This window comes from Desmodus rotundus, chromosome 7 (genome assembly GCF_022682495.2).
Source record: "Desmodus rotundus isolate HL8 chromosome 7, HLdesRot8A.1, whole genome shotgun sequence".
Lineage (NCBI taxonomy): Eukaryota > Metazoa > Chordata > Mammalia > Chiroptera > Phyllostomidae > Desmodus > Desmodus rotundus.
Window position 1 is genome coordinate 106,490,954 of NC_071393.1, and position 18,896 is coordinate 106,509,849.

Here is an 18,896-nt window from a genome sequence, read left to right on the forward strand (position 1 = left end):
AAGGCGCGGGAGCCCGCGCAGGATTTCGAAGGACTCGGAGACTGGCGCCGCGAGGCTGCGGCCGGGCCGGGGATGCGGCGGCAGCAGCTTCCTGGTTTGAAGCTCGCCGAGGGGGGGAGAGCGTGAGCTCGCGGAGGCGGGGGCGGGCGGAGAAGCGGGCGGAGGCGGGGGCAGAGACGCTCGGGGCTGGAGCTGCCCGGACGGGTCGCGCTGGCTCTCCGGGGAGAGGAGCCTCCCGGCTCTGGGGAAGGCGGGAGTCCTGTGCGAGACCCCGGGAAGCGCCGCGCGCTCGACAGGGACGGCGGGGCTCCCCCGGCCCGCTGCGAGCTCGGCGCCGGGCTCCCCTCCTTTCCACCTCGCGAGGGAGGGAGGCAGGGAGGGAGGGGAGGAGAAGGTCCCGCAGAGGAGGCAGAATGGCCCGGCGAGGGGGACTTGGGTGCTGCTTTTCCCAGGAGCTGCCCCCAGTCCTGCGGCCGCCGCGAGGGCTGGCCTGAGCAGGGGCTCCAGGCTCTCACTGTGCCAGCCAGGACGGCCCCCCGGGGCCGGGGCAGCGGCGCCGGCATGTCGTCTGACACCATGAAGTTCAATGGCTACTTGAGGGTCCGCATCGGCGAGGCAGTGGGGCTGCAGCCCACCCGCTGGTCCCTGCGCCACTCCCTCTTCAAGAAGGGCTACCAACTGCTGGATCCCTACCTGACAGTGAGCGTGGACCAGGTGCGCGTGGGTCAGACCAGCACCAAGCAGAAGACCAACAAACCCACGTACAACGAAGAGTTCTGCGCCAACGTCACCGACGGCGGCCACCTAGAGCTGGCCGTCTTCCACGAGACGCCCCTGGGCTACGACCACTTCGTGGCCAACTGCACCTTGCAATTCCATGAGCTGCTGCGCACCGCCGGCGCCTCGGACACCTTTGAGGGCTGGGTGAGTAGCTTGTGATCCCCTGGCCGTGTCCACTTGAGACCCTCCTACCTCCTCCATTTGTCAAAACTCGCCGGGGTGTCGCTTTCCCATCGGCTTTCCTAGCTCTGCGGCGGAGGGAATTCCCTCCAGACTTTGGTCCTTGCCCAGGTGGCCGTGGCACCGGTGACGCGGGCGCGGTGGGTGTGTGAGGGCGCAGGTGTGTTTCCAGGAAGCCAGCCTGGATACGGTCCCCTTTCGGGATGGCACCTTGGGCTAACGGGAAGTCTGGGTGGGGGCAGTCACCCCCCATCTGTCCAGAATTTTGTTGAGGCGCCCCAACTCCCCGCACGCGGTTAACACGCAGGAATAGAAAGGAAGATGTGAGATGAAAAGGACTTGATTTGGGTAAAGCACTTGGAAGTTTCTTAGGGGAAAGCTATACATTCTCGCAAGTATTATTCATAGTGTTTATGGATACATGTTGGTGCCGCGGGCTCAGACGTGCACACGTGTTTCGGCATGCAGACCCATTACATCCCAGAGATACATAACTGCACTGGCGGGGACAGGAGTACCTGGGTCTGCACGTTGACAAAGTTTTGTTGAGCAGTTTTCCAAGGAGATGAGATGCACAGGTGTTTGCAAGCATCGTCTGGGTCTGAGAGGTGTGAGTCCTGCAGTGTGCGTTTCTGCTGCTGTTGGTGAGAGAGCTGCCAGAGCTGCTTGGTGGTTGGTGGATCCGCACCACACCGGCCGGTGTTTCTGTGCACCGACCAGCAGCTAGCTACCCGCAGCTCCCACTTGGCCTGTGCTTTTCACATAGTTCCCATGAGGCAACACTTGTGCTGTAAATAAGTTAAAATTTCTGGAGCACTCTCCACCTTGCCAAAATGCTTTTGCTTCTTAATCCTTCTGCTGTCTTTGTGTTGGTGGTACCCTCCCCACTTTTACGTGATGAGATGGTAATTATAATGGAGTGGTCTCATTTGCAAAATGGAGTAGGCTGTTTGAAGACTCTCAGGAATTTAATGATTTAAGTTATGGAGGATGTTAGTATTGAACCCAGAATGTGAATCAGTATTAAAAACCTGTTTAAAATTAACCAGTGGTGGAATCAGGTGGATAATAATGAAGACATTTTTTAATTTATTTTACACATTGAGGAATTGATAATTTTACTGTAGGTTCTCTAAAATTACAAGTGGCTTGTGGTGCTGTCTCTTTCTTTTAAATAGAAGTGGAAAAAATCCATAATGACTGTTTAACCATATCATCAAATTATGTTGCATTAATTTTCCTTAAGCCAAACTTGCTTTATGAAATTTAAAAGTGCACTGGAGAGAAATGGCTAAAATACAGTTAGAGACTGACATTTTATCTGTGTTTATCCTGCGAATTTCTGGGTAGGAAGTAGAGGTAAGCCTGGGAATCTGGAGGGAATTACTGGGTGACTGACTAGGAGTGAGGGTGGATGAGGTTGGGTAAGGTTGCAGCATGGTGGCGCAGACTGGCCAATGGCCTTTAGAGGCTTGTCTTCCCAGAGAGAGGCGGGACTGGTCCTTCTTACTCCCAGTCTGCTCATTTGAATCACCTGGGGAGCTTTTAAAGCTCCCTACGTTTAAAGACTCTAAATAAGAATCTCTGCCCGTGGGACCCCAGCATCAGTACTTTTCGGCTTCCCAGGTGATTCAGATGTGCAGCTGAGGCTGAGAACATGTGCCCTAAATGAAGACCCAGAGATGAGAACAAGAGGAAGCATGAGTGTAGGAAGATTTAGGTTACCTGACAAAGTGTGGGTGTGCAGGGCTGCTTATTGTTCCACCCGATTAACAAAGATTTAAATTAAATTTCTATATCTATAATTAATTATTTACAAGTGTAATTAATTATACTTAGATATTTAATATAACCTACTGGGGGTGTTTTGGAAAACACGAGTATTTGGTGGGATAGGTCAGCATTTAAATGACCTTGAAACGAGTGATGCGTCATGCATTTACATTTAATTGAGGTGTGGGCAGAGTTTTTTTTTTTTTTTTTAAGTTCTGGGTATTTTGAACCAACCTTGATGATAGGATAGAATGGTTAGAGTGTTTGCTTTCTTCTCATAACTTTGAAGAAAAATAATCATAGGAAAATATTTGGCAATATAATGAATGCTTTTGTTAAAATTATGATTCTTTATATTTCTAAAGGTGGTTTTGAAGTCCAGAATTACAAAAGTACTTATTTATCTTGACTATATTATTTTTTTAAAGATTTTATTTATTTATTTTTAGAGAGGTGAAAGGAGAGAGAAAGAGAGAAACATCAAAGTGGGGTTGCCTCTTACGCTACCCCTACTGGGGACCTGGCCCAAAACCTAGGCATGCGCCCTGACTGGGAATTGAACCCATTACCTTTTGATTTGCATGCTGGCGCTCAACCACTGAGCCACACCAGCCAGGGCTATCTTGACTATATTAAATTCACTTTAGACAGTGAAGTTTATTTAGACAGTTACAAATGGAATAATGAAATTTACTCCACAATAAAGTTATGTTGCAATTGGAATTATAAACTGCTGCTTTAAAAAACCTAGCAACTTAGTTTTTGTTAGATCATGTGAATGGACAAAAACAGAAGACAGCTTTATCATTAGTGTAAAACAACAGTTGTTATGCTTTCTGATTTAATGTACTTTCTGAGTATCAAGAAGTAGTAACTTACATTGATTTTGGTATGAGTTTTGTTGAGATTACCTTCTAAGCTTGATGAGAGAATGGGTTATACCTTTTTTATGCAGTATATTCCTCATACCAAACATAGTGGCCGACATGGATTGGATAATCACATATTTCTTTCTTGACTGATTGTACCTATTTCACTTAATCTACATAAAACCCAAGGACATGGCAACATAGGTAAAGAAGTTCTTAAATGTAAATTCACAGCATTAAACACTTTAATTAGAAAGATCCCAAAAGACCTAAGTTTCCACCTGAAACTAGAAAAGAAGAGCCAGTTGAACCCAAAGTAGGCAGAAAGAAGGGAGTTGTAAAGAGAGCAGAAGTCAGTGAAGTAGAAAACAGAAACAATAGAGAAAATCAATGAAACAAAAAGCTGATTCTTTGAAAAAAAATTAATAAAATTGACAAACATCAAGTGAGATGATCAAGGGGAAAAAGAGAGAATACACAAATGACCAGTTTTAGGATTGAGAGAACATCACTATAGATCCTCCAGACATTAAAAAAAAATGTGAAAAAGTTTATGCCAGTAAATGCTGCAATTTAGAGGACATGAACAAATTCCTTAAAAGATACAAGCTACCAAAACTCACTCGAATAACTTGAATAACTTTGTCTATTAAGGTAATTGAACTTGTAGTTTAAAAACCTTCCACAATGCCAATTTAAGATACCAGAAGGCTTTACTGGTGAGCTCTCTCATACACTTAAGGAAGAAATGTTGCCAGCTCTGCTCGAACTATTTCAGAAAATAGAATGAACCACATCCCAACTCATTCCATGAGGCCAACATTCCCCTTATGCCAAAACCTGATTAAAACACTAAAGAAAAAAAAAAAGGAAAGAAGGAAAAGAAAACACTATAGACCAAACTATGCTCCTTGTGGTCATAGATATAAAAATTCTTAAATCTTAGCAAATCAAATTCAACAATATAGCAGATAGGTAGTACATCATGACCTAATTGGGTTTATAACCAGGACTGTAAGGTTGACTTAACATTAAAAAAATGAATTAGTGCCATTCTTTATATTAACAGAACAAAAATGGAGATTTACATGATCTGAATAAATCATTTAAAATGATCTATTAAAAATCAATTAGTTGGACTTTATCAAAATTAAGAATTATTGCTTTTCAAAAGCTACTTAGAAGATAAAAACGCAAGCCACAGACTGGGAGAAAATATTTACAACATGTAAATCAGGCAAAGGAGTTAACACCAATATGTGAAAGAACTGTGTGTGTGTGTGTGTGTGCTGAAAAACTAATTCTTTTTATACCAATCCTGACATTTTACTGAGCTGGGGCCCTCCAAAAAAACAAGAAAAAAAAAAAGAGGTGCACTAACGTAGGAGAAGTTTCCCGTATTAGCTTGTAGAGCAGCATCTGCTTTCCAGTGTGAACGAATGGCAGTCCTCATAGTCTAGGGCTGACAACTCTTATGTCATCATGGAATTTGTTCCTGTTTTCTATGAAGGCCGTCTCACTGTGAGAACCGTCCAGCACTACCATATTCGCTAACCAGTCCCCTGGAAACTCACACTGTGGCCACTCCCTCACAGCCTCCTGGTAGCGCAGGTATGCTCTCCGGCCAAAGCCCCGTCCCGTAGTGGGCGGTCTCATAGCCATCCAGCAGGGTAGCAATGAGGGCCTTGCACACACCCTTGAAAGGAGTACTAATGTTTCAAAGATATAGCAGGTAGGGGTGAAAATTCTTGCCCATTAAGGAACGGGGATGGGGCCTTCAGCATGAAATGGGATGTCAGAGGCATGGATGGCATCCAGAGGTTTCATCCTATATAAATAGTTTTAGCAATTCTGATTTCCCTGGGTTTCCAGCTGTAGCAGTTTTGCATCGTCATCTGCAAGGAGCTGAGGTTCATACTTGGTATCCTGAATGCTGGATAGTCGAATATCAATCTCCTCTTTTAAGTCCTCGGGGGCATTGTGTCCCACAGGGAAATGAGGTCCCCTTTGGGATTTCATTGCGAAGTGCGTGCTTTGCCTCTTCACAAAGATAAAGAACAGTACAAACACCAGGCTCCTGTAGGCCATCACCAGCACAGCATTCACCCCCGGCAGACAGTTACTGCTGGACCACACGGCCTCCCTGCCCCACCCAGGACTGCTCTGGTTGACCCTGCTGCCCTGCCTTGTCAGCCTGGGCTCTTCTGAGGCAAAGGTACCTGGGTGCCCTGAAGCTCCCGGGCCATTTCCTTTTGGGGAAAGACCAAGGCTAACCTGGCCAGACAATGTGGTAGATTAGGGGCAAAAGAACTCTTACAACTCAATAATAATCAGGAAAAATACCCAATTTAAAAATGGCCCAAAGTTTTGACGAGGGCCCTCATTGACAAATAACACTTAAAAGGTGCTCAAAATCATTAGTTGTCAAGGAAATGCAAATTAAGATCAAAACCAACTGTAAAGGCTAAAATTGAAAAGACTGACCCTACCAAATGTTGGTGAGGGAGTGGAGCAACTGGAACTCTCACACGCTACTGTGAGGAATATAAAATGGTACAGTCATGTTGAAAAATGGTTTGGCAGTTTCTTAAAAGTGTTACACATATACCTACCATACAAACCAGGCTACTCTTAAGTGTTTACCAAGAGAAATGAAAGCATTTATACAAAGCAAGGTGCACGAATGTTCATAGCAGCTTCATTTGTAATAGCCCCCAAACGGGAAACAACTCAAGTGTCAGGGCACAGGTGAGTGTTTAAACAACTTGCGTATGCATACAATGGAGTGCTGATTAACGAAAAGTGATGAACTATTGATACATGCAAGAATGCTGATGGATCTCGAAATAATTATGCTCAGTGAAAGATGCCAGACAAAAAGGAGAACACACTGTATTTATGTGCAATTACAGAAAATGAAAACTCCTTTGTAGTGGCAGGAAGCACGTGGTCAGCTGTCTGGGAATGGGAGGATGGGCTGGACTACGAAGGAGGCATAAGGAAACTTCTAAGGCATAAGAAAATATCCATTGTTTTGATTGCAGAGGTCATTTCAGTTATATACATATGTCCCAGCTCACCAAATAGGTCGCTTTTAAGTGTGTACGTGTTATTAGATGAATAAAGTTATGTGTGGAAACTATGAGTAATTATCATCCCTCTTTTACAAAAAAGATATGAAATAAATGAATTAGATTTTAGCCAATGTTGACTTAAAAACCATGTTGTCTTCTCAGTGCAGATAATATTTATCCAAGTAGGAGCATAAAAAAATAACAAATTAATTAAAGATAGTTTCTAATTTTTTGGACACCAGTCTTGTTTCCAAATTCTCCTTGTCAGTTTTTTTTCTGTTCATTCTAGAACTTGTTTATTTTACATAATTTCTTGGACGTCTGAAAACCGAAGCTGTGTCTACATTTTTGATAAAACCTTATCTCCATCTTTCATGTATTTGCCCTTGATTTGCTTGGCTTTCCGAATGGGGACCAGCATGTAATACTTAATGGGGAGCATGGGGACATGGGGGAAGGCAGGAGGAGCTGGAGGCTGCGTCATGGAAAGACCTTGGCCCCCCCACTCAGGAAGGAAGGACCTGCTTGGCGGGATCCCAGGCCGTTTTCCTGGTTCACCCCTCTTGAAGACATTGTGTTCCCTGCAGCTCTGGAGGGCTGCTTTCCCTCGGCTGCTCGGTGGGGTGCCTGTGTGGTAGTCTTGTCAGTTGAAGCAGCCAGATACCACTGGGCGATCTTTGATTATCTTTCCACTTGCTTCCCGAATCCAGGTGCATACATTTATAGCATCAACATTCTTCTAGATTCATTAGCTAGTGGTTCATTCTCTTTTCTTTTCTGCTTTGCAGTGGTTATTTATTCTCACAATTATTTTTTTCTGAGCTAACTGGTGAGGCATGTCTAATACTGACAGATGAAGTCGGTGTTCAGAGGAAGAACACAGTTAAGCATCTCCAGGGAGGTTTTTTCCAATGGACATGAGTTGTACTGGATATGTTATATCTTCTGTTTCACTGTAAGAATTTTGCTGGAGTGGGGCTGGCTGCTTCTTATCATGCGGTTGTGGCTCAAATGTTTCCCCCTCAGAGAGCATTTTTCTGACCGTGTTATTATCTTGTCACCCTTCATTGCACTCACCACTCTCTGAGATCTGTCTGCTTATTGGACCTTTGACTTTGAGAATAGGATCCCCACCTCCTTTATCCACTGTTCTAACACCAGCACCTTGAACTGTATCCGGTATATAGTTGGCACTTAATATTTGTTGAAATAATTTTTTTAAATATGATTTTGGGGGAAGTAAAGTGTAAATACTTTGGGAACATCTTTCTTTAAACACTATTTGTCTTCCTAAAAGAAATAAATGAAAATATTTGGGGAGTGACCAATTATAACAATTATTACAGTGTCCCTCTTTTAAATCAATCAGTGATACACCAGTGTGCTTGAAAGACTGGGCCAGATTTCTGTGCCCTTTGAATACAGTAATGGACTGAAAACTGTGTGTGGGAAACTGCTTGCTTTTGTTTCATTGTAAAAGACTATGATTTTTAAAGCTGTTAATATATTGTAACTTTATTCAGTAGTAATTTGTGAGCCCGACATGTTCAACTTGGGGCAGAAGCAAGAAAAAAGCATTAAAAGGTTGTATGCTTCAACCTCACATTGCTAATGAAGTTGGTGGGCAAGGTGTGAATCGTTTTATCTTCTGCAGCTCTGCACAATTTGCTATTTAGCAGGTGTTTAGAACGGTGACTAGTTATGACGGTAAAAGTACAGTGCACGTCCATGAGAGGGGCAGCATTTACTTAGGTTAAGAAAGGTGCCTTGGATTTTCTGTAGTCTCTCTTCCACTTTATAAAACAGTCGACTAGATCAGGTTCTCCTTCTGTGTCGACTGCTTAGCTCCATTTTATTACAAGACCATAACAATGGGGCCGAGTGGAAACTCAGAACCAGTCCCCTCCTTTTCGCTCTCAGCATTGCTGTGTCCACAGGGATCTTTCTCAGGTGCCGAGCTGAGTCATTCCTTTACTGAAAACCCTTCGGTGGTTCCCCGCTGCTTCAGACAATACAACTTTAAAATTGTATAGAATGTTCCCCAAGATCTGGCCCTTGACGTTCAGTGGAGCCTTCTCCCAGCCCACCCTCGGTGCTCCAGGCACCGTGACCATCTTTCAGTTCCTCAGAGCTCACCTGCTGATTGATCCTACCTGTGATCTAGGTCTCGTTGCTGTCATCACTGACCCAGAAAACTTCCCCTGACATGTTGTCTGGGTTTGGTTCTCCTCCTTGTGTTCCCTCAGCATCCTGAGATCTCCATGGTCCACCCCGTTCCCGCTCCTGAAAGAATGAATGCATGAGTGGACTGGACTGTCATGGAAGTGTGTGACACTGGTCAGAGTGTAATTGGGTGGGCGAAGGAGTGATTCATCCCCTCAGCTCCTGGGGTAGCCACTCTAATAGACTATGACATGTTTCTGTAGAAATGCCGAGCCCTAGGTGAGTGTTCATCCACCCCTGAGCATGTCCTGTGTACCGGACACTGTGCTCTACCCTGGAAGGCAAGTGGACAAGACAGACACGATCCCTTCCTTCATAGACCTCATAGTTCCAAGGGGGAGCTAGTCTGGGGGAAAAACAGTAACCAGGAAATTATAGAACAGAAGTAAGTACCAAGATGCTGCTGAGCACCTGGGTTGAAGAGATCAGAGACATTTTCCTGGAGGGAAAATAACTGATTTTTAGGGCCCCAGCACAGGTAGCCACAGGCCTGCTTATTTAAATGACAATGAAAAATCATTCCTCAAAAAAAGAAAAGGGACTTCTGATAACGCTTTTCCAGAGAGACATCACAGATGCCCCTTTGAAAGGTAAAGGTTCCGGGCCCGTGGAAATGTTTCTAGCTTTGGAAAGTTTGGGAGGGGACTGGGTTGCCATGCCTGCTAACAGATAGCCTGAAAGAACATTTGACAGCCAAAGGCAGAAGGCAGTCACATCGCATACCCTACGCTTTGCACAGATCATGAAAGAATCACAGATGCCGAAGCAGGAGGGTCATCTAGTTCAGAACAACCAAAACGCCTGACAACCCTTAGGCCCATGGACAGCCTGCCGATGTACTCATTGGGCAGAGATGTTTCTAACACTGAATCCGAAGGCATTTAGTTCTTAGGAGGTACTTCAGTTTGCCACAGACCCCACCACTCCCTATTCCTAAACCATTCCTCTGGATTCATTCCATGCTTGGGAGGTTTTTGAGTTTTCGACACCTACTGTATCTTCAGCCTTGGTTTTCAGAACGTGAGAAGTAGAGCCACAGCCGAAGCAGTACTGTTGCCTTAGCTCATGAGATTTGTGACTGACGGACACATACACACTTAAATCTACAGTCAGGGGGTCCAACCTTTTTGTGCCTCTGGGCCACACTGGAAGGAGAAGAGTTGACTTGGGCCACACGTTAAATACATTGCCACATGTAATCACAAAAGAATCTCATAATGTTTTAAGTAAGTTTACAGTTTTGTGCTGGGCCACATTCACAGCCATCCTGGGCTCCATGTGGCCCGTGGGCTGCAGGTTGGACATTCCTGACCACATACATATGTAGATATACTTACTTAGATTTGTTTATGTGTATTTATTAATTTATAAATACATTGAATTAGATGTATATTTATTGAGATATTTATGTACCTCAATTTTAGAGGAAGCTGGCTTATCAGTAAATATATGAGGAGTTGACTGCAAATTACTACTGTATTATGTACTAATTTAAAAAATCTCTTTGTCCTTCATGATACAACTTCTAGCAATAAATAAGTGCTGTGCTGTAGTGGGAGTAATGGGAGTGGGTTCAAGGAGTGGCTTGGCCACCTGTCAGCTGTGACCTGAGGCAAGCCTCTCCTGTCGGGGTCTCAGTTCCCTGGTTTATGTAATGGGGGGTTGCACTAGAATATCTCGAAGGACCTTCCATCTCTGAAGCCTCGGCCTCCATATACTAGGCAGTTACATCCTTCTCTTTTCAAATAATTGGTTTGGTCTTAAGTAGTCAAAATGAATTGTATCTCCTCAAAGTTAGTAACGACTAAGAGTTAAATTGTTCTAAGTCTGCATCACTTGGGTTAGAGAGGACTTAGCTCTTGTCTAAATGACTTAGCATTGATCATACTGTTGATGTTGTTTCCTTGGCTTAGAATCACACCGAAGGAATTACAGGGGGTCCTCACTTTAAACCATGCAGTTATATTTCTTGATTTATGCTAATGGGCTCCTTGTTCTATGGGATGGTTGTAAGTCACGTCCCTTCTAGCCGGTGTGAGAGAGAAACAGAGAATCCCACTGTTTGAGCTTTTGCTGGAAGCGTTCTCACCAGCATGGTAATTAATGCTCTGTAGTCACCTGGTGTTTGTAGCCGCCAGTTTATATATCTACCCTAGGTGATGACAAATACTATAAATCACCTGTAGGACAGACATTTTAATTAGACGGAGGAATGAGCCTGAGGGTATCGGCTATCTGGTGTTTAAGTGCTATGCTGAAGAATTTTATGCGATGGGAATTTTTTGTTGAGAAGCAGGGTACTATGCAGGGAGGTTTATGAAGATTGTTATGTCAGTGTATTTCTGTAGCACCAGTAAGTTATACTGATTGTCAAAGCACAGGGCTTTTTAGTAGAAAGACCACTGAAGAAAAGACTCACTAGCAGTGCTTTTATAAAGTGCTGCCTTCTAGAAAGTTCCTTTGATTTTATATGTTTTATCCTTGTATACTTTTGACCTTACGGGGACACAAAGATGCTTAGTTTGTGCTTATGGTAAAAACACAAATTAAGAAAACTGCCAGAGGATAGAACCATGGCCACCACGAGTCCCTCATAATCACATTATTGATTTAAGTCTTATGGTGACGGTGTGGGCATGTTCTAGACCTAGCCCTTGTTCTCCAAGTGCTTAAACCCAAACCACAAAGCTGCTCCTTCATTTGTAAGTCATATTTGCCCCTTGTACTGGCATAGCTCTGTTCCTACATCTCTCTCGTAGCTCTGCAGTATGACGCCGTGCCCCTGTCCTCACACTGGACTTTGGTGTTCTTGTCTGTGGTGTCAGAGGGCTGCAGAGCCTGAGCTCTGGGGCCCCTTCCGGAATCCGAGTATCCGAGTTCTAGGGTTCTAGTTCGGGTTCCTTTGGCTAATGGAAATTCTGCTCCCTCCTGAAATATCTTCTGGAGACTCTTCCACTGATGCTCAGGGTTGTCCTTGGCTCCAAGTTATTTTTGGAAGACTACATAAAGGTCACAAATGTATTAGCATAATTCCCTAAACAGAATGCATTTATTAATCAGTGAGCTGGGGACCCCTTAAGTGCTCTGTGTTCCCATTGTTCTATCATAGTACAGAAGAGTCAAGAACAGACTCAGCAGAAGCAGGGCTTTTGAAAATGTTTTTGAGCCCTGCTGGACCCTTTTAGTGATGACAAAAGCTACGGGCACTCTTTCTAGAAAAGTGCACATTGTGTGCATATTGACAGTACGCTGGGAGCAGCGTCACAGGCTAGTGGTCCCTGAGGGTCGGCATGAACACGGGCCCAGGTTAAGAAACCCCAACTGAAAGGTTTCAGAAATAAGGCTTTTATTAATTTCCAATTCCTAGGGCACGGTTCTAATATTTCCCCCTGTATTTGAGGACATTCTCACTTCAGCTAGTTATGGAAGACAACCAATAGAAAAGAGGAGCTATAAATTTTATAGAAAAAGATGTGATTTTAAAAATGTCTTCTCGCTTCTGGTTCCTGGTGAATTATGCCAGATGATGACCCATTTCGGGACCTGTTTGGTTCTGTTATTTAGGTATTTTCAAAGCCTCTATTTTTGAAGGGTTTTTTTTTTTTTTTTGAGGTTTGCCATAGATGAAAAGTTAAAAAGAAAAAACAAAAAAACTAGGACAGTTTGAGTGACCTTGGCTTGGCATCTTTTGTTCATATAAACTTTCCCCTGTAAAAAGAGAGAGGATTGATCTGTGTACTTAAACCTTTGAGCTGCACTGAGCATTATGGTGAACAACTGTGCTAGTCCAAGACAAAAATGATGAAATCAGCGATGCTGGTCTGCTCCTCTTGCCCTGTGACCCCTGGTCTCCTACGGCCTGGGTCCCTCTGACCCAACAAGATTTTCTGATCTTCTCTGGAGTTCCAGCTCACCTTACTGATACCTTGGAAAATAACTTGATGATGGTAGAAATTGAGCTGATGGAGGTCGTCCACAGTGCAGCCCCCTAGCTAGTTAGAGGTGAAGCTAGAATCTAGCCTGTGGACATCAGTCCAGTATTCTTTTTACTGCGTGCCTGCTGTGTGCCTGGCTCCGTTCTAGGTGTTACAGACAGGGCAAGAGCACACAACACCCGGAATCGTGGCTGTCACAGAGCTTCCGCCCTACCATGCAGAGGTAGCTAATAAGCAAGCAAACAGGTGATTATGAGAATAGCAGATGGTGGTTAGAGGCTAAGTGGAGAATTAAAACAGGGTGATGTGATAGAGTGTGACAAGGTGAATGCTTTACCTAGAGCAGACAGAGAAGGACTCACAGAGAGGGTGACATTTCAGCTGAGACCTGGGAAACAAGTAGCCACCAGCCATGTGAAGGTTAGAGAAAGAGCATCCTCAGTAGAGGGAACAGCTGAGGCAAAGGGGTGGGAACAAGCTTAACACGTGGCGAAACAAACAGAAGTGTGGAAAGAGGGTAGACATGGTGTTTGTTAGCCAGCTGGGTACATCACCTCAGCTCTGCTGCAGCGAGTGAGACCCTTCTTCTCTGTTTTCTCCTCCGGAAAATGGTGCTCCTGTTAGTCCCTCGTAGGATTGCAGTGAATATTAGATTGAATACATTAAACATGACCGGTACAAAATAGGCCCTCCAGAAATGGAGGTAGCTTGGGTTACTTTTAATCTCACAAGGGAATTAATATTTTGACAAGGGCCTTCTGAAAATAATCATATTGGTCAAAGAAAGACATGCAGAAGGTTGCTTCTTAGACAATGGGGGTGGTGACGCAAAAGTTTCCTGGGGACAAGGTAGGGATAGTCCTGGTGCCCCTCCAATGACATGGAATCATCTGTTTATGCTCTATTCCCTTCAGCTCCATGTTTTCTAAAGAGAGAACAGAGGAAAGGAAACAAAGACCCTGAAGTTTATTGCAGATTTTTGAATTTTTGAATGATATATTTGTATTCTGTAGACTCATAAGTATTAGTGGAAAGTTTTAATATTTAGAGGGATAGGGTAATTATAATAATAGGGCCTCAAAGTGTTTTTGTTTTTTGTTTTTTTACAAAACTATAAATTTATGGATGAGACTTAATAAACATGGTGCCAACAATCATAAAGGAGATAAAACCTTACAAATTATGAATAACTAGATACAGTTGATTCCTGCTTCCTACTGAAAGCTCATTTACTTTATGGACTATAATTTTGTGAATTAACTCTGGATAATTTTGCATATTTTGAACAATTTCGAATAATGTTTATTGTGGCATCTCCCTGATTTCCAGAACATTTCTGACCTCCTCTTCAATATTCATTTGTCTGTGTTTATGTAAAAAGACACATTGGCATTTGCCTAAGCCGTGTAAATTGAATGCAGAATCTACAATTACAGAGTAATAGTACACAAATACAGGCTTTGAGGAATACTTATTGGACAACCACCATAATTATCAGTGTATCATAGTGTGGGTGGGTGTCGGCCAGACTGAGGTTCAACTGTGGGTCTCCCTCTTGTTAGCGGAGGTCATTTGACTTCTGCAAGCCCCAGCTCTCTCACCGTAAGGTAGCACCCACCTCATAGGGCCATGTGGGAACACAGCGAGGAGTTACATAAACCGTCTCGCTCCGTGCGTGATGCATACCAGTGCAGGAAAGTCACCATCATTGTCACCACCACCATCGGTTACCCCAGGGCTTAAAGATGAAGTTATAGGCCCATCCTCTTCTGAAATGAACTCAGGAAACAATAAGACATTTACTGAGATACAATTTTAGAATTTTTAATTGTAGAGAACTTAGAGTTTAGAGTTTTTCAAATATGAGAAAAGTTTATAAGGCACTTTGAGTTCAGGCTTCTTGTTTTTGCTTTTTACTTAAGATTCTGGAGTGTAAACCACTGGGAAAATCAATAGAATGGTTACTGGAGGAAGAGGAGGTGGTCTCCTTACCCTGGAATCATAGGGTAAATTCTCTGCACATGTCCACTCTGGTCTTGCAAGGAATATGTGAAAATAAAGCTGGAATTACTATAGCTACAGTGTTGGCCAACATTAGTTTACAGAAAACCTTGACATTGAGTCTCGGCCTGCTCACGCGATAAGGGACAGGTTCTTAGGGACAAGTTAGTGTGAATGACCAGAAAGAAGTGAAGTTATAATATGTAGTTGCAAAGGGCTTCAAACAGTCCATCTTTTAGTTGCAAAAGCCTGAAGTGAGCACTTCTATTGAGTTCTAGTCATTTTTTATGCAGTTAAGGGAAAGGATGGTACTGAGCTTCTTTCCATTGGTATTAAAAGATGTTTCCTTGATTTAAGTTTGAACATCTAATCACTGAATGTGAATTATTGTTATGCTTACAAAGAGAAAAACTAAAGTTTTAAAAGTGCATTATTTGAACTTGTAGAGTTATGGATAAAATCAAGGGCACCAACAATTTTGATTTGGTTTGCAGAAAATAGGAAGTTTCCCCTTCTATACTGACTTATCTTGAAATTGATTACTTCTAATTTTATCTGTTGACTGGGTACTTGTTCTGGGTTCTAGATCTTTCACAGTTGTCAAGTCAGAGGTTTTCTGAAGTGTACACACTTCATTTTCCAGAACAGAAGTTTCACGTGCTCTATAGTGAAGCTCAACCGCGTCTGCATCAGCGTTCACCACAGCTCTGGTTTGGGTCGCCCAGAAGCCTTGGTCAGCTCTTTGGCTACTCGGAGAATGTACCTTTGAGTCTCCCTGCTGGGCCTGCTCACTTTCTGGTCATGCACATCCTGCGCCTGTGCTGTCGGTTGCATTGATCTGCTGGGGCACCCGTGTTGCAACAGTCTGGCGGCGGAATGAGAGTGAGTTCGTGGGTGTCTGTCCTCATTTCAGCCTGACCCGCTGCTTTGAGCTCAGTGGTACTGCTCACCGTGCAAGCACCGGGGCCCTCGGCCTCCCCCAGCCCCTGAAAAAGTGGTAGGGATCCAGGAAACATTTGTAGAATGAAGAAATTCCTCATTGTTCTCACATCTTGAGTCTGATTCAGGACTCAAACACTGTCATCCACTTGTGCTAAAAGATTTTTTCTTTATAAAATTTGTATTTCAGATATAGACGTTAATTAATACCTTGCACACACGTTTGTGTGCGTGCGGATGAGTTGAGAGCAGCTTCAGGAGTAGCTTGGAGAGAATGAATATGCTAGAGTGATTTTTATCCCCTTGATTATTTAAATAAGTGTAAAAGGTATGTGAAAGGACTGTTTGAGTCCCAAATAAGCTGTAACCTTTTGTTCAGGCGATCAGAGGTGGTTTTCAAAATGGGAAAAACTGAGAGACTTGCATCTTCTAGCACACCAGAGGGCAGGGATGTACTAATGACACTCTGCCGTTGGTAAGAACAGGGTACCAGCAGCGAGGGGCATAAACTTGACCATAGTTTAACTGTGATCGTGAAGTAATAGTTGGCATTTGAGTGTATTTTTCTTAAAATATCCTGTTCTGGAAGAAAAATAAGCGATTCCTGAAGTTGCCTCCTTAAGAGTCCAATGTGCATTTTTTTTCTCACAGCTAAATTTCCAATGGCTCATTATCGACTCTTTCTGCTGTAGTTCGGTCCTATTGAACTTGTATATGTAGAATTTTGTTTTAAAGCAGGTAAAATAATGATTCTGAAAAATTGTTCTCATCAAGATATTAAATGTCTCTCCATTAATATTTCCATTTCTATCTTAAAGTCAAATTAGCCTAGTGACAGTCTTCTTCAATGAAGCTTACATTTAAAAAAAAGAAGAAGAAGAAGAAACTGAGAGAACTGGAAGAAAAAATAAAGGTCTCACCACCCTTCAACTCATTCCCGCTCTAACACCCCAGTCCCCGCCCCTCTTACTCTTAGCAGGGCCCAGACTTCCTTACTTGTTTTCTACTTGGGCCATTATTTGGAAGAGCTGAGATTAGAATCATAGGGAGAGAGTTATAATGAGGGAGAACTCGTTTGTTTCCTGGCACTCAAATTCTATTCTGTAGACAAGTGCACCAGTCTTCCAGGAAGACAGATGCTGACAGGTGTGAACTTCCTGCTCCTACCTGTGGCAGATCCTGCCGGCAGTCTTCTGATAAGGGGAACTTCCAGTTCAGGCCCAGTCCTCCACCTTCAGGTCCCCTCTGTGTCCCCCCTGGGTTAGGGGTTCTCTTTCTCATACCTTCAGCTTCTCCCTTCCTTCAGACACCTTCCCTTTAGAAACATCTGTAAACACAGAGGACCCGACTCCACTGAACAAGCCACCCAGCCCTTTCTCGGCCTTGCTTGCTTCCCTTTTGAGGTGAGGCTCAGGGTCTGCCCTTTCCTTCTCAGACACTTCCCCAAAGAGCTGCGGCATCTATCCTCCCCTCCGCCTTCATTCTTCTTCCCAACACAAGCTGGCTTTGGCCTCTCTCACTGCGTGAATACCGCGCTGCAAAACCTGGGAATGACCATGTAATCATGTCACTTATTTGCCTTGCGGGCCGCTACGTTCACTTTGAGACAGTGTGCTCCCCTGTTTTTCTGTTCCTTTAGCAACCTTCTAGGTTTTTGGTTTTTGTACCTCATCCCTTAATCTCCTTAAATATTGGTGCTTCCTGGGCTTTTGTCCTTAACTTGTCTCTTATTCCAGATGCCTCATCTCTTTTCCTGGTTTTAACCATACAGGGGTGTCAAACTCATTTTCACGGGACAGGGGCCACAGCCTCACGGTTGCCTTCAATGGGCCGAATGTAATTTTAGGACTGGATAAATGTAACTACTCCTTAATAGTTAAGCAAGAGCTCGGTGCTGCTGCCAGGTAGAAACAAGTTGCCGGGCCGGATAAAACAAGGTGTAGGGCCACATTTGGCCCACGGGCCTTGTGTTTGCCACCTGTGATATATAGCACATACGGCAAGGACTTCCAAAGCTCTGTCTCCCACCTTTGTCCCTGAGCCTGATTCTTCCTTCTAGGACCTGGGCAGGCTCAGGGCAGAGGGCTTTAGACTCCATCTCCTTCAATCCTCACAACAGCCTGTGAGGAATGAGCAGCTACCACAGCACCTTTATTTCCTGCCTGAGCAAACTGTGGCTTAGGGAGGTCCAAGAACATGCCCAAGGTCTCATGTCTTACATGCTTGCTGGACAGACTATTTGGATGTCCTTCAGCCATCTCCAAGTCAACATTCCACAATTAAATATTCCATCTCCTCTGCCCATTTTCTCAGTCAAACCTGGTCTTAACCATCGTCCAGTCACCTAGGCATCACTGTGGACTATTCTCTCTCCTTTTACCTCTCCCCCATTTCAGTCCATTGCCAAGTCCTGTTGAACTGGCTTGCAAAATACTTCCTGAGTCAATTTTCTTTTCTCCATCAGCATCACACTTGTTCAGGCCCTTATCATATAAATGGATTATTACAATGGCCTTGGAACTGGTCTTACTCCCTCAAATCCCCTCTACAGAGCCGCCTGGCTGAACTGTCTAAAACTCAACCCTCCCCTTCCTCCTTCTAGAAATCTTTCAAAGGCTCTCCATCACCTGTAGAGGTCAGCCTCCTTGGGAAGATTCTCAGGAGCCTGGCCCTTGCTACCTTCCCCATTTCATCTGTCACCTCTCCTTGTCTCAGTTCATGATCTAGGTACTGATGAGCAAAACAGCTCTTCTTGCTTCTGCTCATGCCTACTTGCCTTCATTTTCAGAACCTATTGGAGGAGGAGAGCAAGTAATCTTTTGTACAAAATACTTGTTGTTAACATTAGAAAATACAGGGGTGAAGGAAGTTATAGAGCACAGCTGTGTCACTCTCCATGCAACCACAAACGGGCCTGAGTATGCACATGAGCATGCCCACACACACTTCTGCGTGGCAGCTCACAGCACTCGCTGAGCACCTGCTCTAACCAGAGACCGTGTTTGGTGCAAAGCTGAAGGAGCTCACCCTGTAGTGGGAGAGATGGCACAAACCAACTCTTTCATCATAGGGTACAGTAGAGTAGAAATGTGTGCAGGCTGGTAGGATTGTGAGCCTGGGGA

At 44.0% G+C, this 18,896-nt stretch overlaps 1 protein-coding gene and 1 pseudogene across 2 annotated transcripts in view; one reads left to right on the forward strand and one right to left on the reverse strand.

Moving 5' to 3' along the window:
- PRKCH (protein kinase C eta) overlaps positions 1-18,896 on the forward strand; it is a 256,636-nt gene that overhangs the window by 57,159 nt on the left and 180,581 nt on the right. Inside the window, exon 1 of one of the 2 annotated variants that reach the window (XM_024567580.4) lies at positions 2-924. The exons of the other annotated variant lie outside the window; for it this stretch is intronic. Within the exon in view, the coding sequence (XP_024423348.1) occupies positions 562-924 (363 nt within the window). The 5' untranslated portion in view covers positions 2-561. Of the gene's footprint in view, position 1; positions 925-18,896 lie in introns of those variants that run through there. 2 annotated transcript variants of the gene reach the window in all.
- On the reverse strand, positions 5,052-17,234 carry LOC128781344 (uncharacterized; annotated as a pseudogene).